This window comes from Haliaeetus albicilla, chromosome 1, assembly GCF_947461875.1.
Source record: "Haliaeetus albicilla chromosome 1, bHalAlb1.1, whole genome shotgun sequence".
In the NCBI taxonomy this organism is placed as follows: Eukaryota; Metazoa; Chordata; class Aves; order Accipitriformes; family Accipitridae; genus Haliaeetus; species Haliaeetus albicilla.
Window position 1 is genome coordinate 20,197,471 of NC_091483.1, and position 27,302 is coordinate 20,224,772.

At 38.6% G+C, this 27,302-nt stretch overlaps 1 protein-coding gene across 6 annotated transcripts in view; it reads right to left on the reverse strand.

Moving 5' to 3' along the window:
• Window positions 1-268: 268 nt before the first annotated feature.
• PTPN13 (protein tyrosine phosphatase non-receptor type 13) overlaps window positions 269-27,302 on the reverse strand; it is a 127,688-nt gene continuing 100,654 nt past the window's right edge. For 3 of the 6 annotated variants that reach the window (XM_069781297.1, XM_069781289.1, XM_069781333.1), the window contains 24 exons: window positions 26,242-26,385; window positions 24,188-24,281; window positions 23,313-23,398; window positions 22,301-22,463; window positions 21,152-21,366; window positions 20,963-21,061; window positions 19,086-19,447; window positions 18,716-18,890; window positions 17,235-17,393; window positions 15,401-15,572; window positions 15,079-15,289; window positions 14,073-14,143; window positions 12,351-12,412; window positions 11,495-11,651; window positions 11,011-11,187; window positions 9,606-9,688; window positions 8,311-8,366; window positions 7,098-7,201; window positions 5,794-5,942; window positions 5,120-5,210; window positions 4,069-4,406; window positions 3,289-3,504; window positions 2,141-2,203; window positions 269-1,118 (listed from right to left, as the gene is read on the reverse strand). In XM_069781297.1, coding sequence (XP_069637398.1) covers window positions 1,050-1,118; window positions 2,141-2,203; window positions 3,289-3,504; window positions 4,069-4,406; window positions 5,120-5,210; window positions 5,794-5,942; window positions 7,098-7,201; window positions 8,311-8,366; window positions 9,606-9,688; window positions 11,011-11,187; window positions 11,495-11,651; window positions 12,351-12,412; window positions 14,073-14,143; window positions 15,079-15,289; window positions 15,401-15,572; window positions 17,235-17,393; window positions 18,716-18,890; window positions 19,086-19,447; window positions 20,963-21,061; window positions 21,152-21,366; window positions 22,301-22,463; window positions 23,313-23,398; window positions 24,188-24,281; window positions 26,242-26,385 — 3,516 coding nt within the window. In that variant the 3' untranslated portion in view covers window positions 269-1,049. The remainder of the gene's footprint in view (window positions 1,119-2,140; window positions 2,204-3,288; window positions 3,505-4,068; window positions 4,407-5,119; window positions 5,211-5,793; window positions 5,943-7,097; window positions 7,202-8,310; window positions 8,367-9,605; window positions 9,689-11,010; window positions 11,188-11,494; window positions 11,652-12,350; window positions 12,413-14,072; window positions 14,144-15,078; window positions 15,290-15,400; window positions 15,573-17,234; window positions 17,394-18,715; window positions 18,891-19,085; window positions 19,448-20,962; window positions 21,062-21,151; window positions 21,367-22,300; window positions 22,464-23,312; window positions 23,399-24,187; window positions 24,282-26,241; window positions 26,386-27,302) is intronic. The other 3 variants (XM_069781315.1, XM_069781306.1, XM_069781323.1) reach the window with 3 other exon arrangements.

Below are 27,302 nucleotides of genomic sequence, written 5' to 3' on the forward strand. Positions count from 1 at the left end.
GGTCTCAATGCCCAGGTATGCTAAAAAACAAGAAGGGAAGGAAAATATCCTCTTCCTTTCATCACAGTGTGGAAACTCTCCAGAAAATAACCCACAGTTCTGTAGGTTTTTTCAAGCAGACACTGAAGAACAGAAGGACACATTAAAATTTAAAACGTGCACAGCCCTTTTGTTGCAAATTTCTTAAGAGCAGCAACCACAATGAAGGATGCCATGTAAGGCCAAGAAAAATCAGTCACAAGGACACAAAAATATCCAGACCCACTGATCAGTGTACTTTAGGTGTAATTTTTATTTACAGAGTGAAGATGCCTAATCAGTTATAAGGTTAGACACCTGATAATTCAGCTTTTTTTGTAAAAGTATATAAATATATACATGGACCTCTATGAAGTAAACATTAACAACTGTGATACTTACAGTAAACATTCACTACTATCCTTATGCTAATAGGCATCTCTTAAAGCTTAAATGCTGATTTCAAGATACCCTCTATAAAATAGCTGTAACTGTACTAAAAGGGCAAAAATTCTGTGCCATAAACAAGCTTTTAAAAGAGACTAGTAAAATGTCTTTGTAATAAAGTTTGCCAAGATAAAAATACTGCTTCATCCCTCCCACTCCCCCACCCCACAAGAAACAAATACCCCAAAACAATTGCAGAACTGAAAGAATTATTGTAAGATTACTTTTTCTTCTTATTTACTTTTTTTAAATTAAAATATTTTTATTTCAGTATTTTATCACATATTAAGGAAGCTGCAAAAAATGCAGCTTTATTAAATATTATTTACTGTTATACAAAAAAATCTCACATATGTGTCCATGGGGCTGAAGACATTAGTGGTACTGTATGAGCTATCCCTTTTCCTTATAACTATGTACCTTATTTGGAATGATGGAGAGACTTTATAGAAAAGATTTTTGACAGCAACTGAACAAAGGGACTGGAAAACTATTGGCAGAACAAAGAAAACATGTGAAAGCCTCTAGACTTCCTTGCTTCCTTATTTTAAGAGCACTTCTGCTTCAGTATTTTATTTGCCTCTCTATTGTTCTTCATGTTGGAGATGATTCAGGACATAAAGGACAACTTGATAGCAGAAAATGTACTGATCCTGCAAGGGAAAGGAAATCACAGAACATGTGAAAAACACTTGCACCACCTAAGCAATTAATTCTCACCTGCACTTCACAGGTGCACAGCACTTGATTTCCATACTATTTCTACAGTTAAATAAAAACCCCACAAAACAAAAAACCCACAGTGGAGAAATATGCAACTTCAACTTAAAACAAATACAAGCACTCCCCTGCCACTAAAGATATAATTTTATATGGGACATTTATCCCCCTTTCACACCAAAACCACATCAAGCAGAGTAAGTACTTTACATAAGTAGAAATGAAGACAGCAAGTGAATTTCAAGGTCTTGCATCAATGCCAGTTAATACAGAACTCAGATGACAGTGCAACTTCTTATCTTAATCTCAGTGATACAGGTGTGGGGGCTAATATGTGTTTTGGGGTGTGAGGTGAGGATGATATTTTTGTGGTTTGGTTTTAGGTTTTTTGGTGTTGTGGTGTTGATTTTTAGTTGTTTTTTTTTTAAACTATGATTCAACAATTCCTTCACATTCAAAGAGAAAGTGCAGATTTTAACAAAACCTTGTGATGTCTAAGTTATTTAGCTCTAGATCTAGATTATTCCTAAAACATTCATTTAACTTCTGGTTGATTATCTGCCCAAAGGAGATTTCAAGACATCTCTGGCAGTATCAGTGATTCACAGCAGCTGCAATTAGGCTTTCTCTTCAGTTTATAATGCAATTTCTAGCCAAAAACCCCAACTGATTTCCCCTATAACACATGCTTTTGAAGATGAAAACTCCCAACTATTTTTTTTTTTTTAAAACACAGATCAAAACAGCACGGCATGTTAAAAATTGCATGCATTTATAACTGTTAAATATGTACTGCTACTCACTGGTATGCATCTGATTTAATTCTCACGACACAAACGTTGCATTAGAGGGCACAAAGACAATCATTGTGTGCATCACAGAAAGTTTCCTGGCACATCAGAGTTAGAATTCCAGTGTCCTTCCTTTAGTGTATAGCTGGGGAAGCCAGACTCACCTCTGTCTGAACCATCCCATGTCTCTGCAGACGCATCGTGCGCACCAGGTCTGAGATGTCAAACTACCAAAACAAACAGCAAGTTAAACATTCAAAGAAGACGTACATGCATGTAAAGAAACATCCCCAGCATCAAACCAAAGAATCCAACTAGGTACACTAAACATTGCAATTCACTATAGCCTATGCATGTCTGGTAGATAACCCGCATGTGCTGTCTCTGGACAATATATATGTGGCCCTCCTACATCAGACACCCTCCTTCTTTTGTCTTCTTTCTCTGTGCACAGGCTCTCTTGCTTACTCCTACTGGGAGCTGAGTGTGCAGAAAACAGAGCCCCTTGGTCCAACCTAACAAAACACTTTTTATTTCCCCAGGTCTATAAAGTTCTAGACATTTAGTGGGTGCTTAGAAATCCTGCTGAGCTAAACATGACATAGCTCATCTTCTCTACAAATTCACAAAAAGATTTGCTACACCAGGCCACTAAAAGACATAAACATAGGGCAGCTAACACCCTCCTGTGGATCACCCTAGAAAGCACATCCCTGGCTGTGCTGGAAAAATTAGTTTACATACCCTCATCTCCAGCTCAGATGTTTGTACACTGAGGTTTTGGTTCAGTTGCCTAAAGCAGATATTCTGCTTGGCTTCTAGCTGCCCTCCAACAGTTCATGGATCTCTGACTGACCAAGTGCCACAACTCTCAGCTCTAACGCCATTTAACACGATAGTTCCACTAAGTACATACAGCCAGGTAAGGCAGGCGTTTTAACTTTTCCTTCAATTGCCCGAGTCATCACAGTAACACACTGTTGTTCCCAGAAATCTGCTACGGTAGTTGTCCTTGCAACATACCCTAGAACGTCTCAAGTGGCACCTAACAATGTTGGATTGCTGAGGTGTTAACAAGATTCCCTGAGCTAACCCAAGAACCAGTGGATGTTAGAGCTCTTCACCCCGGGATCATCAACAAAGAAACATTTCACAGGTAATGCTGTTACACCCCCATTTATGTTACATTAAGACATGGCCAGCATGCTACTCTCAAAAGCATGGCATATTCTGTAAACAATTGAACAGATCCAATGGAACACGTTTCCTGCAAGTCAAAAGCACAGCTTAGCCCATTCTCTTGGGTACTCACATCGAGGTCTCTGCTGATTAACCCTAGAACAACGTCTATACAAATAAGGGTCCCCGATCGTCCAATGCCTGCACTGCAGTGAGTTATGATAGGTCCTGATTTGTGGACATGCCGCATGTAGGAGATAAACGTAAGCAGGTCATCTGGTTGAGAAGGGGTGTCATGGTCAGGCCAGGCAATGAAGTTCAAATGGGAAATGTGCCGTACTTCACCTGTCTGAGGTTTAAAAACAACAACAACAAAATGTAACACATGGGAAGAATAAAACAACAAAAGGCAAGTTCCCAAAGGAAACAGCCTCAAAGAGAGGGATTTGCCCAATAAAGGTGTTCTGTAATTCCCTAAAACCAGAGAAACAATGAGCTAAACTGAAAATAATTAGCAAGTAAATGAATAGTATAAGGTTCACTGTGCAGATGGAGCTAATCTCACAGAGGAATGAACTAGCCAGACTGAATTATTAGTGAATTATTAGTGAATTTCATATCCCTATATATGTTTCTGTGGCCAAAGGCACCTAGGGAGCCAAAATGTAGAGTCTCATTAGCATAATGAAATCATGTCCTGGCCCAACTGCCTTCTCCTATAAAGGTCACAGAGTAGCACAAGCTGCAATGAGGAAGAGTTGCCCAGTAATGATGACTGGGCAAAGAGAAGCCCCGGGTTACCTCTTGATGCAGACATTGTGATTGAAAGCAGGCAAGCCAGAAGTATGAGGATAAAAATGCCAACACTCAGAAAAAAAAAAATATTTCAGCCTGCAGAATTAGATTCACTTACCTGAATCTCTTCTAGCTCCAGCACTCTAATGATAAAGCCTTTCAGCTGCTGGAGTCTTACAAGAGTAAGCCGTAGTCTATCATTGATCATGGTGGTTTTATTGAGTACATCTGGCCAGTAACGCTGGCATTTTATCTTTTCTCCTTCAACCTCCTGAGTCATCATGGCAATCACAGTACAGTTTTGCTCCCAAACCATTTGCCAGAAATCTGCTACAGTAGTAGGGAGAGGTCCTTGACATGCAATGTAAATGAACTCTTCATTCCCCACTGGCATGCGAATGAAGCTGGCATTGATGTATCCACCTTCAATCCCAAGAGGTACTCTAGTGGTATCATCTGCAAACCCACACAACAAAAATACCACAATGTTATGCATGCACATAATTAGACCTTCACATAATAGAGATGCTGGGCCTTACACACTCACATAATACTTATGTCCACAGATGCTTCCAGATCTTATTTAAAAAAAAAAATAAAAAAATCACTGCAATACTTGCTTTTGGATACTAATCAGTACTTCTCTTTGAATAAAGAAAAAGACAGCTAGGGGAAAAATCTAAATCAGCAGACAGGCAGGATACGCGATTTGAACCGCAGCATCTCTGAAACGGAGGTTGAGTATTTCTCACTCAGAACTAACTTTTGTCAGTTCTTACTTCTGCTCCACACATATCCCACCTAACAAACAGAATTTTGTTGCAGGAAATTTACTGACAATAGTATACGTGTCTGTTTTTCCAATTTTTCATGGGAAAGTGAAAAAACCTTGTCTGGCTCTATATGTATATCTCATTTAAGACAGGATCTGCCAAAACAACTATAGAATCTGTGAACATCCATCCCAACCTACTAGAGAAGTCTATTGTTCACTGATCTTAAACTGCTTTATAAATGCTTGCTTTAAATGTGTAGAAAATGAGTGGCAGATTTATTTTTTTCCCTACTCAGTAGCAGAATTAGGATTGAGAATCAAACCATCCCACTCATCTGACCATACAGGTGGTGACAAAATATCAACAGTGAACTTCAGATTAGCTAGGACTTACAAGGAAGTATGTTTTTGTATCTGTTCTTTCTCCTGTTCTCCTTTGCTTGTCCAATCAAACACTGATCCAAAGGTTTTAACTCCTGAAGGTTCTGTAAAGAAACATACATTAGAAAGCCCTGAATTGTAAGTAGTGTTAAGAGCAGTTATGTAACCAAGTCTTCAACAAACAGAAGCATTAAAAAAAAAAAATATCCTAATGCTAATATGCAAAATAATTCAGTCACAGGAAGGAATCTGATTTCACAAAGCTAAGAAAATTAAACAAAATAATAATAATAAAAACCCCTATTATCCAGTAAATATTTTATCTCATTCTTTCAAAAAAGAGATCATGCAACATGGTTGACTTAAGATTTTGGAAAGGCTGTTTTCACATTCTGCAGCTAGATTTCAAATCTTTATTTACCTTGTCTATGCATGCTAAGGTCATATTCACTTGGTAATTTACCAGAATCAAGAATGATGTAAACACACTTTTGAATTGAATTCCCAGTTCGTATCTCTCAGCAGCTAGTGGGGGGAAGGGAGAGAAGTCTTTGGTAAAAGAAGTCTTTTCATCCCTTCAGAGCTGCAAATTAAAGAGCTATGGTATTTCAGGCAGTGATGAACCAGCCATTCTATTTCTAACTGTTTCATACTAGAAAAAAAGGACTTTAAAGGACAAATACTCACTTCAATCTCTTTAGAAGGGACTCCCTGTTCCAGCAATCCACGCACCATCCTGATCACTGACTTCAATTTGGCTCCTGAGTACTTGCCTCCAGGGAGCACATTCACAGTAGGGAGTGCAGAGATCTCTTCATTTGTCACTAAAGGGAAATCTACCAGAAGAACAAGACTGATTGATATAAAAATAAATAAATAGCTAAACCTAGGGAAATGTAAACTGCAGTGTAATGTTGGATTTCCTTCTTGCTGTTCACCACTGTACTACCTGTTGTCTCTAGAATGCCTCCATACACCAGAGAGAATACACAGACTTCCTCTCAGTTTGATAGGCAAAAACAAGTTAACAAAACCAGTAAGACACAAAATCAGCTTTGATAAATCCAGGAACCAAAAGGAGCATTTTCCTGAACTTCCAATAAATACACTGAAAACAAACTTCAAATACATTTTAAACGTAAGTTCTTCACACAATAACCTACAAAATTGACGAATGCACACAGGGATGAATTCAGAACTCTCCACTTAAACATCACAGCCTGTGACTTCATTTTTAGCACTTATACTCAACGTGTCTTTCAAGTGGTAATTGTAAGCTGTGTTAAACACATCTTTTTTTCCAATAAAGCTTGCTTTCTATCAGGCCTTCAGTGCTTCTCTGAAGCACAACAAAATTAATAAACCAAGAGTCTCTCTGGTATGGCAATTAAAAGTGTCCTAAATCTACTGACTTAGTCTAAAGGTTTACATGGATTATCCTTTTTTCTTTTAATGAATGCAGACAAAAGGCTGCTGTATATTAATTTCAGGAACTGACATTTCTAATGCTATTCTTAAAAAGTAAAGACTAGATTTTGCCAAACACATCAAATTGAGTAGTGTTCCACTCTGCCATGTTGAGCAGCAGTGGAAGAATTAGAGTCAAGATAAAGAAAAAAAAATTGCCCAATTTGAGCATGGAGTAACCAGTATGTGAAGCACATAATATATTGATCTGATCATGGTCAAACATTTATATTGTTTACAGCTTTTGCCAGACAGATACTATGTAAAAAAGCATCTCAGCTGGTTTCAACTCTACTACAACTACAAGCACAACGTTGCCAATACTTGCTCCTATTAACTCTGACAAATTTATTACACAAAGCTGTAAAGATCCTTTCCAGTGGGTTTCTGAGCTGTTAGATTTCCCATTATACCTGTCACTACACCCTCAAAACATATCCAGGACATTTTAAAATTAATTTCTGACATTTTGTCTATTTAATGTGATCCTCAGTTTTCCACTGATTATTTACTGAAGTTCTTGCCTTTATTTACATGTTCCTGGCTGACTGATTCAATCGGCAGTTCATCACTTCCCCACGTGACTTCATCTTCATCTGCTTGGCTCAAGGGAGGTTGTGGAGGAGATCTGTAAGAGAACAAGGAATTGAAGTAAGAAAGAACACCTAGAAATAACCAACACATTTGCAGTCTAATAAAAAATCACCAGAAAGTAATTTATAGCTACAAGTATTTCTGGACTGGATCCATACCAATCTCAAAAACCCACCATTTTTTTCCTTTTTTAAATCTCAGCAGGGATTTGAAAAAGGTAACAGTGGAAAAAGAGCCAGGAAGGCATGAATCTAGTAATAACTATAACTGCAATTACTTTTCAAAGGCTAAGCAGTAAAATAACATCCAATAGCAGATTTGTACCATTAACATAATTCACTACCTATATACTAGAATATCTATTTTCAGTTGCAAGTTTACTAGCTTTGCTGAAGATGGTGATTAATGTATTAAGTATTTTAGGTCATAATGTCGCTGCTTGTGCCAAGTCTCAACCCAAAACTTCCCAGAAACTTAATCAAAACATAAAAAGAACTATATACACTTTGACTGAAGCTTCACTTAGACTAAGGTCTAAAATTATTTCACAAAGAAAATGATCTTGGGAACTTCCAAAATTCAAGGTGGCTCAAAGGGACAGCTAGTAACTTGGCCAGGCATACCCTTAGTTTTTCATGCAAGGCAAAAAAAAAGCTCCAAGCACCCAAATGGGAACAGATGGACCAGTAGAACTACATGGCTTAGTTTCCATGCTCTAAAACCTGAAGAAGTAACATTAATGAAGCTTGTAAAGATTCAAACTGAAGACAGCATTGTTTGAATGTTTTCTTCACACACAAGTACAAAATTGTTAGTACAATGCAAATTAAGTTATTTGGAGCCATTTGAACACAGCCCAGTTACTTGTTATAACTGCATATAAAAGGAATAAATAAAACTAGGGCATAGTAAAACACATAAAGCTGACTAGTATTCGGGCAAATTATTACCTTGTAAATAACAAGAATACAGAGAGAGCAATTCAACAAGACATTGCACAGACATTTTATTGGGTTTGGTTTGGTTTGGGGGTGGTTTTTTTGTTTGTTTTTTTTTTTTTTTTCTCTCATTATAACATATCCCTCTTCAGAGTTTCAGACGTCACAGGATTGCTTTCAAGCAACACTAGAAAAGAAATCTTACCTTTCTGGCATAGCTTTTACTTCACAATAGTCTTCACAACCATTTACATGTGTTGGCTAGTGGAAGAAATATTTAAAAACACATGAAAGGACATAGTTGTAACACTCACCCACTGTAAATTTTAAACGATTAACAATTACATGGACTATTTCTGAAGGGTACTAAGTTCAAAGCAGCACATAATGAAAGACTTTCCTCTTTTAGACATCTCATTAACCCAGAATAACAGAGGACGAGAACACTGAGCACTTGGAAAGAGGCTCTACTGTAACAAGGCCAAAAAAGCTATCTTAAAATCATTCCTGACTCAGAGCAGCAGTAGAGCCATCTGAATTTTCTCCAGTTGACTTTTTTGTTTCTAATACTTAAAAACCCTTTATGAGTTAAGTTGGAGAGTGAAAACTTCTGCCTCTTGTCAAGCCACCATTCCTATATAGAACAGAACAGAGCTTTACCTCTAAATGACAGATACTCCTATATACGCCTTCCTCAACAGACAATGAAGACTCAGCAGAGAAGGCGGCATTTCGATACTCCTTTCAAGAAAAACTCTACAAAACCATTTATACTTATTATATTAGGCCAGCTTGCAAGTTTCCACTGCCATACTCAGAGAATTTTTCTTGTGGATCTCCTAGAGCACACTAACGCAGAGCCAGGTTCCTGATTTGACTCTCAGGTCTACTAACTGGACTGAAAGCTGCAACAGTCACGATGTGCTGGGTAGACAGAGTTTTGCTGATTTGAAATACGAGACAAAACCTGGGCATCTAGTGACTGATGTAAAACAGGACACGCAATAATGTAGGGTAAACCAGATATAGAAATTATTCAAGTTAATGAACATATCCTAGCAAAAAGGAGGGGAAAAAGAAATCTCAAATTTACATTTTGGACAGTAAAGTTTACACAGCATTCATTATGACTACTTCCCTTTTTTGAGCAGGAATCAAGGAAATCTTTTAAATTAAATGCCTGAAATAACACACTAACAAGGTAGTTTATTGTTGTCCTTTTTGAAAAAAAGCTGTTGGGCTTTATATGAGAAACAATGTAAAATAACTCTATGCTTTGTTCTCTTATATAATTAATTTACGGTAGAATAATTATACACTATTTAAAAAGTAAATGTTTGTACACCATTTACAGCTACTACCGACAAGGATGTTGTCATTTAAAAGACATGTAAAGTTATTTCCACAAGTTCTATGCCAATAAAGAAAATAATAAATTGAAAGAGCATCTGAGAAAGCAAAATCAGCAGATAAATGTCTGCCAACTTCTTGCCATCCCACCTCTGAAAAATCTTCAGGTAAAGATGACCCATCACAGTCTGTGTCTTCAGACTTATCTTCTGTCAGCTTTCCATTCATCTCTACTGGAACAGGAAAATCACAAGATACAGCATAAACACACCAAAAGATGCCTAGGAGTCAACTTCTCACAGATGTGAATCCTGTTACACCTGTCTGGCACTACACAGGGAATAAAGGTGCCAGAATAAACAAGAAACATCTTTTAAGTCTCTTTGCTACCACTGTGTTGGAAAAGAGGTCTTACTGTATAGGATAATCAGACCTTAGGTCTCTTTCTTTTTTAACTGGAACAGCTGTCATTACATGTGAGGTTGTTTGCAAAGCTAACAGAATATCTGTGCCACAGCATAATGGATGGACAGGCTAGTGCTAGTAAGTTATCAGGATTCCCATGTCAATAGTGCTTCTGCAATTCAGTTACATTTAGACCAGCAGTATGTCTAAACCAGGATTCTACTTGTTCTTTCTATTAACAAGATGTAATTAAGATGTGCCGGGTAAAACCTGACTTGTATCTGTCTGCTACAGTACTTCCCTGATGCCTTATCTTATGGATTCAATTCATCTTCTGTTGCAAAGGCTAGATCCTAGCTACAAGAAATTGGAAGTAGTGGAGCTCCAATGATATTCCACAGCTGAGAGACTGGCACAGCCAGAACCTCAGTGTTCCCTGATTTCTAATGTAATGACCAATAACAATAACCCAATGAACTTGAAGAGCAGAAAAAGAGCTGAAATAATTATAATTTTGGAAGGTATATCTTGAGTTCTAGAAGGAACCTCTGCAGGAGTAGCAAGGATCTTGCTTGAACTTTTGGAGCTTACATACATAGTGTGACACCACAAAGGAACTATCCTACTCGAGGTTAAATTTCAGTTAATAACTACCGGGGCTGAGGAGACGGAATGAAGGAAAAGAAAGGTGTACAGACAGAAGCAGGTACTGAAAAAACATATTTTTTCCTAAAACTGACAAAGCAGATTGGCAAATTGTTTGGTTTTGAGAGATCTCAAGACACTTCCAAGTTGTGCAATCTGCAACCAATGAAATGTTGAAAAGCTTCAGCATTTGAACATGACTGTAGCTGCAGAACCAGGTACCTAAACAACATGAATTCCACTCAAGAGACAATTCCAGAATGGGATTAATTTTCCCAGATTACTTAAACAAAATCCAGATTTATCAAACCAGAACTTGACTTATTAAATTGCATCTGAAGTTCACTGGAATCAGCAATCATTTGTCTGTGTTCTACTTGGGAAACTTTCAGTTCACACATCAATTCAATGTCACCTCTCCCCCTTGCAAAATCAATTGCTTACTTGACATCTTGTTTCAAGAAGTATTTTGCTGTTGATATGCTTTTTCAATGGCTCATGTTACCTGGCAGGTGATCTTCTGATGCGGCCTTCTTAAGATGTAGAAGACACTGAGCCTCTGAAGTTGCATTATTACGATTTAAGAGGTTCTGGGCTTCCTCATCTACAACATCCAGTAGATACTGGACAACTTCATTGTGATCATCCTCATCATAATACTCATCATCTGGAACCTCTGTTTCTAATGAGAAATAGTATAAAATTATAAGTTTTCCCAATATAGGATGTTTGGGGAGGGGGGACTTAAAGGGGCAGACACCATGGCATTATTTCTAGGTGTTATCCACCAACAGAATCCAATTTCCAAAAATCTACTTCCAACATCAACTAATTCCTCTAAAGCAGAGCATATAACTTGGAGTTGATCTTCTAAAATTGACTGCCAGCCTAACATTGACTTATTTCAGCCTATTCAACAATATCTTGATTCTCTTGTACAAATACACTAATGACTGAATAATGCTGTCCCCCATCTCACCTCCTCTTACCTGATTTGTCACTGTGTTTAGAAAAATCTGACATCTGATTGGTGAAGCTAAGGGAAGTTGCATCTCCAGATCCTGAGAGATTCATTAGCCTTTTTGTGTGATGGAAATTGTCTTCTGTATTTGCCTGAGAAGGTCCTAGGATGCCATTGCCATTTATCTAAGAAAGCAAAGAACAGTACAAATTAACTCTTAAGGAGTCTGGCAGTTTGTTGAAGCAGCAAGCAACCCTTAAAAAGTTCATCTCTCTACTTAACAACAAACAAAAAACCCTATTCATATTGTATTCTCATCTGAGATAGCTGGGTGAGGGGTGGGCAGCTTTCAGGTGTGTTAGAAGTTCCACATGAAAAGAACAAATACAAAAATTTTAAAGCAACTAAGAAAAAAACCCACATGGTGTTGAAGAAGCAACTACTACAGGAGAACACATAGTAGTATTCAACATTATTATAACATCTATAAAACATATGCAGGCTTCAATACTTTTGGTCCCACAACACACCATTTGTCAGAAAAAACAAAGGGGGAAAAAAGAAAGAAAACCATCTAGTAAATGTGACATGCAAGCATCTGCAGATACTGTGAACAGAATGGAGTTTTCTGGATCATAGCCTTGCATCCTTCTCATAAGACCATTTGTCTTTCGATAACCCAGTCCCAAAGAAGAGAAGATCAATTAAAAAAACCCCACCTTGCATATTTATTATGATCACTTCTTATTCACATCAACTGACGATAGTAGGTTTGCATACTTTCATTAACGGATTGTTTAATTTATTTATTTATTTTAAAAATGTGTATAAAGTAGATCCTTTTCCACGGTTAATGATAATACGTACAATAGTGGAGTATTTACCTTGGGCCCATAAGTATCAGTTGTCTTTTCTGTTTTATCACAGGGATCACCACAGGAACTGCCTAAAGAAAAATGGGAAAACACAACAACGTCACAGCAACTTCTTCACAGATATTAAATTAGTGCCCATCCATTATTTTTATAAAAGAAACAAGGTATTTAATATTATGTTATGAAATGAATAACATTTCTGCCTGCCTGGTTACTGGGTATTGCCAAACTTATGTCTGATGGACTATACTTTATAATGACTTTTTAAATGTTACGTTCAATGGGATCAGAAAGCATGAATGCTAATACAAGTAACCAACTCTAAGCAAAGAAAAATGTTGATAAATAGCTTAGCAACATACAGCAGAAACATGCACCTTTGGGAAACAGGGCATGATTCCCTTTCCCTTGAAATGTACAAAATACAACCCTACAATCACCTGTCGCTAACTTTTTTTTTTTTTTTAAACATCATCTGACATTTGGATCCTTGTTCAAAGGTACCTTTCCCTTCTTGGCAAAGAAAAGAGTGATACTATGATATGAGAGACCACTGCCTATCCTAAAGATCCCATTACTAGTATAATAAATGAGACAAAGTGGAACCAGTAGATGCTATATACCTAGCTTTTAGTGAAGTTCTGGATTTTCACATACATTACACTTTCACAAATGAAGAAACTTGTAGACAAAATAACTGAAGGCTAAGAGTAACCTTATATCCTATCATGAACCTACGCATGACAAGTCAACTACAAGAAGGGAGTTTTAAATGGGGTCTTCCAAGATTTGGTTACAGGGCTTGTTCCTAATAAATATCTTGACCAAGTTTTTTGAAACGAAACGTGTAGCATACTTGGAAAGTATGTGAGCAACACTAAACTGTAAGAGTTGCAATAATTTCATAAGGCAAGATCAATACTCAAAGTTATCTAGATACATTAAAGGAAGCATGAGAAAAAAAGACTATGATGAATCAAGACAAATGCAAAGTGCCACATTTCAAAGAAAAAGCAAATGCTTAAGATGGTAAGTAGCCACATAAGCGGTTGCTCTGCACAGAAGCAAATGTAGCTGGTAAAGGATCCTGAGTCTAAGTGAGTGAACAAGCAACTATTTAGCAAAAGGAAGTTAATCTCAACTTGATGTATTAACAGGAATGCTGTCTACACAACTCTGGAAATAATTCTTCCTGTCTGCTTGGCACTGGTGAACCTCACCCAATCCCATGTCTGTGACCAGAAGCACCACACTTGAAGAGGAAAACAGCGAGACATAAACAAACTGGAGGGGAGCAATAAAATAAATTTCTGCTCCTTTGGTCTTGGAATAGAGAAGACCAACAGGAGACCTGAAGCCCTTTCAAATCTAACAAACTGGTATTTTTACGCCTGGTCAGAGGAAACAACAACAACATTATTATTATTAACAACACTTATGATGATGATGATAATCAATTGATTGATTTTTTTTTTTTTTAACTCCTTAAAAGACTTAGGCTTGATATTAGAGAGACTTTCTAAACTACAAGAGAAATGGAATCATAAAGAGACTATTGTTGAATCTCTTTTCATGGGGCTTTTAAAAGAAAGATCAAGCAAACACCTGCTGGAGCTGCTCTCTGTAAGTGGAGTTTTAGTGCAGCCACTGGACTCTTAAGGCCCATATCGGTTCCTTCATTTTTATAAACACGCGCATTTCACTTGTAATAAGTAAGCAAGCAAATCTTACCGTTAGCTTTCATAGGCCATGGATTTGAGCTATCGGGGCTTTGGGATTTTGGAAGCACTGGATGACCATCTCTATGAAAAGAAATGTTTACAGAAATTTTTATTAAAAAAAATAATAAATCCTGGTAATCATCAGATATTGATGTAAATAAGTCCTATTAGTAAAACTGCTAATTGTGCTTTCTATTACAACAGTTTTGGAATACTTAAAATATTAAATGAGAGAGATTAAGCACTGGTAGTTAGGTTAGTTTCTACTTCAGGGAGCACTGAAGAGTTCGTTAGAGCTGGACTTTCCTTATAGATTCTGACAAAAAGATTCGACCTTGCAGCCTCAGGACTTTGCAACTCCTTCCTTCTGAGATAAAACAGAGTGGGAAGGAGAAAGGGAGAGAGGAAGGAAAGAACAGCAGGCATGGCTGGAAGACTTAAAAAATGAAGTAAATGTTTCAGTCCCAGGTAAATAAGAAAAGAGAGTAATCTGGAGAGTTTTTTACACGGCTGTATTGCCATAAAAGAAGCAGCAGGGATCAGTGAAAATACAGTGGTACACTAGGATCTGTGCCGTAGAGTTTTGACATTCACCAGTGTGCTGTGACATCCATGTGACTGTAGAATCATTTAAGCACAAAACAACATTTTATCTCCTTTTTATGATTATAGAACCCTCAGTAGCAATTTTAAGAAAAAGGAGTAATTGTATTTAAATAACCTGTGTCATAGTTTGAAAATGATATTTTGAACACTTGCACTTCATAGCTGGGCACAGCCTTGTCTTCCCAAGAAACACAAAGCACAGCAAGTACTAAAGTACCCTTCTGCTCCACTGACGCACAAAAACTGTGAATATACAGACCCTTTCTGTGGCGTCAGTCCTCAATAACATGCTACCTAGTACCACTCTGGTGAATTAGCTGTCGTACCAGGAACATGTTTTACCCATATACTCATACAATCGTGTGAAAGAAAAAAAAAAGTACAAGGAAGCATTTGCTTCCAAAACATACCTGGTCACTTTGAGCACCACTTTCGGAAGGTATGTTTCTAGCATTCTTTTGGCTTCTTTCAGAGTCATTCCCTGTGTGCTTACTCCATTAATGTAATGGATAATATCTAGTGCATGGAGACTCTCCTCTCTGGCAGCAACCGATTTGGGGAGAATGTCACTAATATACACAACTTGGTAAAGGCTGTCATGACCTCCTGATAACAACAAACCTTTGCAGGAAAAAGGAGGGAGGGGGGGAAGGAAAAAAAATCAAGTTCGTTCTTTGTAACTGAAGGGAAAAATTCTGCTTTAGAGCAAAAAGCAGTATACTTCTGTGTTACCTAGCTCCTCCTTATGGCACGTTAGTGTAATATCAGGCAGTAAATGAGGCAACACTGGCATCTTGGGTAACTCCAAAACACGCCCTAACACTAATCTGACAGTCTTTGGGGCAGCGCGGAGAAAGTTTACTGCATCGGTATGGCTCATGTTAGTGACATCAATGTCATTAACCTATGAAAATAAAAGCAACAGAGATCTCCTTGTTAGGTTCCAAGTAAAACAGTTAGCATAACTGCAAAAACATTTATCACTGTTCTTATTGTTGACATTTAACATTAAAGGACAAAACAATAGATGCTTTATCAACCACAGTTGCAGTTCATCATACTTACCCAAGGAGACAGAACACATAAATATAACTGAACTTTTGCAAGTGAAGAAACAAGTTTACAGTCCAAAAGTCAAAATATTAAACAATCTGAAGAGGTATATTATTTAACTGTTCCTATTTAAAAAATTGGAATGCTGTAACTGCATAGGCCAACACCTGAAATTCTGACTCAAAACCTAATCCAATTTGACTTGTATTTGCCTAACTTTATTAAGGTTTAATAGTATTCAGCAGTGCTTCAGTGTCCTGATCTAGCAATAACTCACACACGTGCTCTGTATTACGCACTTCATCACTATTGCTCACAGTCTTTGTAAGACTAAATGCAAGTTTTCGGTCAAGCAACTCCCGGTATCAATACAGGCTGGAGGATGAAGGATTGAGAGCAGCCCTGAGGAAAAGGGCTTGGGGGTACCAGCAGATAAAAAACTGGACATGAGCCAACAATGTGTGCTCACAGCCCAGAAAGCCAACTGTATCCTGGGGTGCATCAAAACAAGTGGGACCAGCAGGTTGAGGGAGGTGCTTCTGCCCCCTCTCCTCTGCTCTGGTGAGATCCCACCTGGAGTACTGCATCCAGCTCTGGAGTCCTCAGCACAAGAAAGACATCGACCTGTTAGAGTGGGTCCAGAGGAGGGCCACAAAAATAATCAGAGGAATAGAACACCTCTCCTATGAGGAAAGGCCAAGAGTTGGGGTTGTTCAGCCTGTAGAAGAGAAGGCTCTGGGGACACCTTATTGCAGCCTTTCAATACTTAAAGGGGGCTTATAAGAAAGATGGGGAAAAACTTTTTTAGTAGGGCCTGTTGTGATAGGACAAGAAGTAATGGTTTTAAACTAAAATAGGGTAGATTTAGACTAGATATAAGAAAGAAATTTTTTATGATGAGGGTGGTGAAACACTGAAACAGGTTGCCTGAAGAGGTTGTAGATGCCCCATCCCCGGAAACATTCAAGGTCAGGTTAGATGGGGCTCTGAGCAACCTGATCTAGCTGAAGATGTCCCTGCTCATCTAGTCCAGGGGGATTGGACTAGATCACCTTTAAGCTCTCTTCCAACCCAAACTATTTTATGATTCTATGATGAAGATCTGAATTACATGATATGCACCTGGTAAACTCTTCTATAGCAAATCTCTTAAAATTTATTTCTTAACAATATGTTAACCATAGATGTATTTGAACAACAACCTCTCCACATATTTGAGCAACCATCTAATTTAATCAGTGAATGCTTTTCTCTTTAAACCATTTTTTGCCATCATGAATAGTGGTTACACACATGCCTAGCTGTGGGACGTACTGTAACTCCCTTCAACAATCTTCTCACGTTTTCACACTTGTATTTCTTTTGTCTTAACTGCTATCAAATTAGGCCTCTCAGAAGGCACATGCCTTTGTTCCTTAACCACATTTACTTTGGCCCAGAACAGAGGTTTTTGGGTTATTTTGACTCAAAGTTGTCCTTTTCACACAATCCCTGAAAACACTAATTCTCTCACTTTTATCAGTCGGTCTCCAGGTCGTAGTCTCCCATCACTTTTGGCAGGATCCTGAACAATGTCATGAATGTAGCAGCCCACGTTATCATTACCTTTGGTCACTGTAAAACCCAGACTACCCTTTTCTGACTTTGTCATAGTAACTCGGAGCTCTACTTCCTAGGGAAAGAAAATAGCACTTTACAACACAGACAAACAGAAGCAATGTGAACACTTTACTGAATTTAAGACAGAAACAGACAACTGATTTACCTATTGGTTTAAGTGGAACACAAGCCTGGACAGTACCAAGACATGCATCTTAGCAGGCTCAGCTTAGCCGCTTCAAGTAAGCACCTCTAACGAATTCAGACAGACTACTGTTTTGCATGGAGCTAACCTTGAGTCAAAGGCCTATGATCTAAACAAAATTGTGAAGGCATATATCAAAACTGACACCTTATTTTACCCTCAACTAGCTGCCATATATAAAAAGGCTCTGTATTTTTCAAATAGTACAACACATCAGGGATTATTCAACTGAAGAAAGTAGGTGAACATATTTTCCTACAATGAGAGAGAATACCATAGCTTATCTTGTAGCTGAACACGTGGGCATGTTTTGCCTATTTTAATTTGCATGAATTTTTATTTGAAAGATACAGATCTGCCTCATTTGCATAGAAATTCATAGAGCACCAGGAACGTTTGAGAAAAACTTCTGAAGAAGGGACTAAGAAAAAAGACAGTTTGTTTCTTCTCAAAATAGACTATGTGCTAGAATAGCTTTGTAACCTGGAAGACCCTCACAACTGAGATACATCAAGGCTCAGTTTTCATTTTTTTCAAACTTTGAATAGGTTATGTGAGGATATGGAAGCAGAAGTCCCTTCTGTTACACAATGCATTTCTGGGGTGGCAAGAAGCTATCTCAGAAGAGTCTCAAAAATATGCTGCATTTTTCAGCAGAGCAGAAAGTCTTTGGGATTCATAGATATAAATGCAGCAAAGAACAGGGTCTCCTGCTGTCCCTTGCTGCTAATTTATCCCCTGATCTCTGAACAACCACATGTAAAACTAACAAGGCAGAAGCAACATATTTGCCATTTAAGCTTTGTCCGAGTACATGGTTTAGAGGTAAATAAATATTTAATGCCAAGTTTTCCAGGCTGAAATGACACACGAAATAGACGTATACACATCTAACTATGGTTGCATGGATGCCTCTACATCTACAGAGAGAAATATATCAACTCCTCAAGAGCTCAAACAGAAAATGCCTGCAGAGCTGCAGTTCACTGGTTACAAATGGCACATGTATGTGTGCCATTTATAAGGCACACACCCAAGTTAGTGCACATATAACCTACAAACTAACCCATTTGTAAATTAATATGCCTAAATTCTATCCAGTCACTCCCAATACCATGGCTACAACAATTTCCAGTTGGCCACAGCAGTAGGTACATTTATGCTACTGAAAAACAGAAACAGTAAATTACTGGCTCATATTCTTCAGCATTTTTTTCCAACTGGCTGAGTAATGAATCCATTCCTCCCAGGTGCGGAGTCAGCTCAGAAGCAGGAGTAGCATAACAGTCATTTATTAAAACAGATGTGGTAACATCAGGAACAGTTCTACAGGTTGGGATCAATGGCAAATCCAATGGCAGATTACTACAGATAAACAAGCAAAAAACAAGGATCAGCTTGTACAATGTGGCTGTCACCCAGAAATGAACATATGGACCAATATTGACTTTATGCAGATCTAAGAACCAAAACAAGAAAAGTATTTCTATGAATAGGTGCAATAAACTATTTTTGTGAACACATTCTGCAATATTACGAGAATCATCATAAACAGCATACCTGTCCTCAAGCTCTGACTTGCTAGGAGCCTCTTGATCAGAATATAAGATGGTGCGAACAGCCTCTTCCTGACCACCGTGTGTCTCATACTGACTATGTGCCTGTGTCATAGCTTCATCTGAAGTTTGGTATAGCGCAGAACTCCAGTCAAGGCCCACCTGTGCTGGCAAGTCTATCACCTCCTCATCACCACTCCTGCTGCTGTCACTGTAGCTGTCTCTTCTAGAGGGAGATTTTAGCCTTTTCATGCTCACATCAGTAGTTTCATTTTCATCTGAGCTGTCACCTTGTTCTCTGTTTGATGGACCAGAAACTTCTCTGCTGACATCTGGAAATACTTGTTGGGGTGAATGGATGGGAGTCTACAGAAAGCAAGGACATTTAATTCATCAAACTCCGGTTTTGATGACAAAAGAAAGTTGCAAAGACTGCATGAAATTACCAAAAGCAATTAGTCATTGGCTCCCTCCATTTAGATGTTGCCTCAACTGTGTAAACGTCTCACAGCACAGTTTCACCAAGTTGAATGCAATTTGGCCGAGACAAAGTGTGCAAAACTTTGAAACATATACTGCTAAGGAACTGCAAATTCATCTAAGGAAAACAAATATACTCTTGGCTTTAGCCTCGGAGAGCTTGCTGACAGATGCCTTTAAGCTATGCCCAGCAGTCATCTAGGCAATTACCATGAAATCCCTTCCAAGCACAACACACTGCTGACGCTTACAGTGTAACTGAAGTCAAACTAATCTCACACAGGAGGGAAACAGGGAAGCTTTCAAGCAAAAAGCTACATAACAGATTATGGTAATTTACACCAAATGGAGACTGTTCACCCAAGTTGTTAATTCCCATGAGAATGAACAACACTTTTGCCAATAACCCCATATTCCCAAGAAAGATGTCAGCTAGCAGACACACAAAGCTTAAAAGCTTCATTTACACTTTTTATGGCCAAATTCTTGTGTTCATGAACACAACAATTTGTGATGATGTTATAAACCAAAATTGTAATTTGTTTATTTTTTTTTCTCTTCTTTTAATATATGCGCTGTTTTATTAAAGTTATTCCATACTACAAGCAGGTTCATTACAGGACTAGTTATTTGTATTATTAGTTTGTTCAGTTGCTTATCTCTTACTCTAATTTTAACTTCACTTAAATTTGTATTTGTACATTTAAATTTCTGTCACCAGACTTGAATGGTTTTTATTGTTTGAAAATTATATGAAAATAACTTAAATTGAAGACTTGTCTCCATTAGTTTTACACTTGCCTGTATTATGGAAAGCCTACTTCTCAGGCAAATTCCCCTCTACATTCTCTTTTGCTGAAACACATTTAATTTCCACTTCTTCCAAGTATCCTAAAATGGCCTTCTGTTCTTTTGATTTACTTATTGGAGCATTTTGAAAATATTCTTTGGGACTCCTATAATTTCCAGTAAGTAAATATGGCAATCTTTTCCCTGGTTTTACATGCACCAAAACCAGACAAATTGGTGTTTTGCAGAATATTCTCCACATATATTACAGAAATAACCAATTTTTATTTGAGATCAACTTCAAACCATTGGGCTGCAAAGAAATCCCCGCCACAGAAACAGGGTATTAAGCCAATTTCCAATGTCTTAAGCCACAAAATGGAGGGGGGAAAAAATATTATTAAAGCCCTGCATTCTTTTCACATTTCCACAAAACGCTTAGTACATTCCTGAGGGATTTACTATAAGAACTAAGTTTCTGTGAGCACCCTCCCCATCTTTCCATCTGCATCTTGCATTTAAACTAACCCACCCACCAGTTTGAATAAATGAACCTTCAAATAGCAATTTGAAAAAAGAAAAAAAAAAATAATCATATGCCATACACCTTACCAACAAAGAAGGATCGATGTCTGGTAGTATACCGGATGGTGGCCGACAAAGGAGAAGAGAGACTTCTGGAGATGTTCCCCTCAGAGCAGAGATGACTTCCTATGGTCACAGTGGGAGTCATTATTAGATGCAGACCCTGCAAGACTTGCAGGACTATCACAGCATGAGTTTCACTACTAAGATACAAACCTGCTGCGATAAACCCTTTAGTGATGCCCCATTCACTTTCAGAATGACGTCCCCAATTTCTATCTTCCCACTTTCTGCAGCGGGCTGCCCAGGGAAGAGCTTTTTCACCCTCACAATAGTGGAGCCTAGTTGCTCTGGGGTAAGGTTGTCTTCACGGCAGAAACTGAACCCAAGGCCTGAGCTATTCTTCAACAGCTTTACTTCAAATGTGTTCTCTGCAAAAGAAACATTAACTTATTATTTTCCACAGCATGCTGGCCATGAAAAAAAGTGACTGGCACTCTTACTTCAGACATGACAATGCGCACTCTCCCTCTCACAGGGTTCTTCCACTTTACTGAACACAAGCGTTATCTAAAAGATCCCTCCAAGTTAAAGAGGACAAAAAGCTGATCATGACTTCTCAGTCTGCTGGCTTGCCCTGACAACATCCACACCATACAGAAAGCCAGAGTGTCTCCAAAATACTGTTCCCCAGGAAGTCCGTACAGGAGCCTGTTAAAGCACAGTGTGACACAACCTTTCTGGTCACTGATCAGACATTAGTGAGAGCAGCAACTGGAGTTCCTCGCAGACAGGATAAATGCCACGCAGGGAGACCATAAGCTATCTGCAACGGTTTCCCCATATGGGTAGGCTTCCCTCCACTTTCACAGGTCTCCAGCAAGAGAAGCTGAAATATGCCAACCTCTAGTCAGCTACACGAATCCCTCTGCTCTCTTCATCCAGCTCTTGATGTCTTCTCTCACCTAGACAGGAGCAGCAGGACCTACAGAAGTTCTCATTTGTATTTGAGTATCTTAACCTCCCCTTGGCACTCCTTAGCATCACCTCTTTTACTCCAACCTTGCTACAGCCCTGGTCTGCAAGGCTGGTGAAATTGAGAAACAATAACAATAATTGAGAACAGTGAGAGCGCAAACAGTTAATAGTAACTAAACAAAGTTACCAAGATGTGAAAGGAAATCTTAAAAAACAAACGCAACAGCACAAAAAGGAAGAGACTGTATTATGTGCAGGGGCGCAGTATAGATTCATACCAGCTCTTTCTCTTGTCTGTCTTTCTATTCTACAGAAGATTTGAAGAAAAATATTATAAAAACTAAAGGATGCTTTGAAAGTTCAGACAATTGTCCTATGTGACCTGACCTGCAGTGACAAAGCTGTAATCTTTGGCATTTGTAGTTTTTGTCGCTGGCTTCTCCTGTAAGTCACATTGCCCCACCTGATTTGGAGGTGTACATTGTGGTGTTACTGGAGCATGAACCTTGGCCACAGAAAGCTGACCTTTTTCCAACAGCAGATGCACCACCTAAAGAGATGAAACATTCTCCAGTTAACTGGCAACAGTTATGGAAATAGCGCAGTCTAAAGCATGTTTCTTTCTAACTTGTCAGGGTCCTAAGTTTTACAGCAGCAAACTTTATAGACACCTCCCTCCCCATACAGCCTCAATTTATTCCTTATTTTAAGGGCTGCAAGTGACAACCTCCAAAATACACTAATGGACTTGCAAGATACTGGCCAACACACAGTAAGAAAGGGTTTTCTTCCAATAATGCTGTGAGGGTGTTAAGAAGTGTCAGTGTCATTTTCACATGCATAGAGGGAATAGAGTTAAAAGCATTTTATGAAGTGAGCACCAACAGTAGTCCTTAGCAGCTCTAAATGTGTACATTCACAGGCTATTTTCAGGTGTGCATGTACTTCCACATATGAAGCAGCTGCCATAAATAGCACTATTAAATGAGGAGACACCACTGACAGAATCAGGCACTATCCAAGAAGGCCAAGACTCAAGCAAAGCTACCAACACAGCATGCAAACACAGCTGCATATATAGAGGCCCTTGTCTCCTCAGTGGTTCAGATTTGGGACCTGTCTGTAGCATGCTGCTGCAGCTGCTTTCCAACCGATGCACCTGGGCTTCCCTCCTATGAAGCCCAGGGACAAGGAGAAACCAATTCCATGCAGACCTCTCATCCGCACACAGAGCTAGGTGGGCAGCAAGACTCAAGGCCCAGAAGTCAAGGAGTCTAAGGAAGCACACCTAAAGCAACCAGGACCCTGGAGAGAATGTCAGTCTTCAAGGTCCTTTACCTCTTTTCACTCATTAAGATCTGGTTTACCACAGATTGGAGTAGAACCAGCAACCACTTACCTGCCCAGTGTTTCTCAGCGTTTCAACAGCTTGCTTATGGGTAGCACCTTCCAAACTAATCCCATTGACAGAGAGCACACGGTCACCTACAAAGAAAAAGCAGGCAGATCATCTATGAAATGTATATGACACACAGAAACCTTCAAGTCTCAGCTAATAAGGACAGCTATTGGAGTAACTTCTCCCTCCACACTCTGAGTCAAGAAGAGAACTTTGCAACTAAACTATTTGGTTGGACTCAATGATCTTAAAGGTCTTTTCCAACCTAAATGATTCTATGAGACAACCCCATGTCAAACCATGTTAGCCGTCAGAATGATAGCCTGCCACAATGCTCAGACTCTTTATTAAAAACAAATCTTAGTCTACAGTGGGAATTCTCACTTCAGTAAAGAATGTGGCTTGGCTTATGTACAAGAAAAGCTGTAATAATTACAGTGATTTTCTGCACTGAGGTGCCCAGCATGCCAAGCAAGAAGGCCACAAATAATACAAAGCCCTCTCTCTCCATGGCTGGAACAGAGAAGTGTTCTCCATTAACACAGGCTGCATTAGAAAAAAAGAGAAAAATCCCACAGCCTATCTCCTATTTTTCCCCTCCACAGTCTCAGCAGTTTTCTATTGGTTCTGCAGTTGTTCCACACTTTTTTTTTTTTAATCTTCACCTGCAGAATTAGCTATCAAGGCAATTTTTAAAATGACAACTGCAAATGCAGTGGCTTGGAAAAACAGCTCTTCTTCCCAGTGAAAAAGGTACAATGAAAGGAAGCAGAGTTTCTAGCTTCTAAGCCACAGTGTATCGTCAAGTCCACCACAGACAGTTATCTGCCCTTTTTTCACATTAAGAGTCCCGACTGAAAATACTGAAATACTACCTTTTTCTATTCTGCCATCTGCTTCAGCTGCTCCCTTAGGAATAATCGCTTTCACATAAATACCACCATGCCTTATGCTAGTATTTACACCACCCTAAATGGAAAACAAAAATAGGATTTTTTAGTCTTTTTGCAGTAAGAATGCTTTGTAATTAAACAATGTCACACAAGAAAAATTGCACTCAGGAAGCACTTGGGCTACTGGCACGTAAAAAGAACAGCCAAATTATCAAAACCAAAATGTTACACAAAGCATGTCTTTGCAGTCATGCAATTTAATACAAATGAAGCTGGGATAGGGAGATTGTAAAAACACGATGCATCACAATGCAAATGTACCCAAAACCAAATAAACGTCCTTCAGCAGAAACATGTCTGCATTATACCAGACTTTACATGCTTGCATGCATATCAAAGCTCAGAGACGTGTGAGAGCACAGCATGCCAAAGCAGAAGATGCATACCCATGCAGTGTCCTACTCTAATACACCCTCTCTGATGTAACATGAAACTAAGGAGTGCTGCTTTCTTTGAGCTCATACAAGTTTGAAGGCCTAAGCTGAAAAAATCTGCTCAAGCTCAAATGGCATTGGTTTTGGAGGGTCTTAGCCTTTCTGCTTATTGCAGAGGGGGTTGGGACTAGATGATCTTTAAAGGTCCCTTCCAACCCAAACCATCGTATGATTCTGGCTCACTGCTGCACTATCTGTGCTCCTCCACAAACTTGGAGGGAAGACGGAGACCAACAGTGTATTAATGTTCACTCCCAAAGTACACAGTATTACATGTGAAAACTTAAAACACAGAGCTAATTGTACACCTCTTCTTTTCAGCACTGTACAGGATAGCAATGCAAGGGGCAGAATGGAGGCTGAAAAAGGAAAGGTCAATGAAGATACCACTTGGTCATCCTTTAAGGGAAATCTTTGCATTGGTGGGTATCTTCTAACATTTTCTACAAAGCCAATGCATGCATACAGCAGGATTGATGCTATTCAATAACCAACTCATGCTGAACCTTTGCTCCTCCAGCTGTCTCAAGTTATAAGCTTGACAAAGCAATATGACTTTGAATAGACTAGGATGCTAAAATAATAGAATTTCATTCTGCTCCTCTTACAATACTAGCCATATATATGAAAACAGTGCTAGGCTTGCGAGTTGGCACTCCACCTACATGCCTATCTGTATGGCCACATTTGGGAAAAGGCCAACTTAGTTTTAGGTATAAACAGCCAGTGAAAGCCACCAGTTTTGAACTACAGCTATATGCTGTATTCTATATGCTCTCTATTGTTATAATTTAAGCAACTTTCCCTTTTTCAAATTACCATGTAGTCTAGCAATCAATCAACCAGAGATAATGTATTTTTGAACACAATACAAGAACAGGAACAGTGAAAAATGTCTGCATCTCGGTTATAAATCATTATCTTTTTCCCTGAAGCGCCACTCTGCAGTATGGCAGGCCCTAAACGTAAATTACCTTCAAAATTTTATAGCCCCAAGAAAAATCAGTTCATTAAAAGTACATTTTTGTCTTGTATTGCAAGAAAGCAGTGTCAGCCAGGTCTTACTTGGATTTAGGTAGCTTTTTGCTTTCTGTCTTTTATCCAGCAGAGGGAGAACACTAAACACGGTATATGTGTGTGGACCATGCATAGATACTCTTTAAGTCTTAAGTAATGCTACCGCTTCCACTGCCTGCGATGCCAGTCAGGGAAGGTCTTATTTCTCTCCCTTGTAAATTTGCTCCATTATTAGGTAGCAAGGGACAAAGACCATCTTGCTTTTTGTACTCACAAAGCCGCATCTGTGATAAGATTCTATTAGGACTTTGGGGATCCACCATAAAACAACAAACAAGAGTTACTTAAAGGGCAGATGACAAGAAAAGGTATATAAAGTAGTATTACTTTTCAGCTTTGGTAAGATAATCACACATCAGTAAAACTACATACTTAACAGTGACTCCAGAAAATATTTTGTTTCCTTGTAATTTAGCAATTTAATGGGTTGCTGGGAGTAGAGAAAAAGAGAAAACATCTAAAAACCTTGTCAAACAGTACCGTGACACTTATTCCCAAGCCGTTATCTTTTTTGGCTAGTTCAACCTCAAAGATATCTCCAGGTTTAAGAAGTGTTGGAGTAACCTTTTTAGAATTCATTTTGTTTGCTGTATTCACTGAGGAAGATTCCTTTATTTAAAAAAAAAAGAAAAAAAGAAAAAGAAACAAACAAAACAAAAAGAATTATTTGCCATTAGAACAGAAGTTTACAGTTAAGACCCTAAAAGGTGTAGTTTTGAGTCAGATGCAGCCAAAAGGAGTCCACATGGCAAAGTACCAATTAGTAAGACTCATAAGGCTCATTGATTTAACTCTTTCATTGCTGTCATTGAACAGGTTTAGCACGGAAATACGCTTGGCCTTCAGCAGCTGAGTCTTTACTGCCAAAGTGAGTTGGTCACAGAACACAGAAACTATAGTACTTCAGTATTACAGCAGCCTAGGGGTCTGTCGGATTGATTTGCAGGAGCTGCCACAACTTGATTGAATAACCTCCATCAGCTGAAAAGAGGAATCACTGGAAGTTAGGAATTAATTTGTAGTACTTGCCATTGTGTACTTTTGGAAAGGTGAAACAGCAAGCTGTCTCTGTTCAGAGCATGGCTCACTGCTGAACTTCACTACACAAGAGCAATTTTCCATGGATTAGATCAATCCCAAAGGACAATGAGTTATGCTGCTACCCATTCCAGATGCATCACAACCACTTTAATCTAGGAAAAACTTAATTTCTGTGCCAGGTGAATAAACTTACCTCTAGGGGTGATCACTAGACTACAATCATATTGGACAAACACAGAATTGAAAGAAGGTTTTCTATAGAATCAATAAGTGCACTATACATTCATTCCACAGCACAATCTGCCTCCAGCAAGACATGCCCATCTAGTGACATCGGAAAGCTGGGAAGTTGTTTCAAGTTACAGGAGTGACTTTCTCGATTTTGAACAAAATCACTAAACTATTAGAAATTAGCTATTCGCATTTGCCATTAGCAGGATAAGCTGCAGGCTAGCCTGTCCTTCCCCCACGTCCTTCCACCTGAT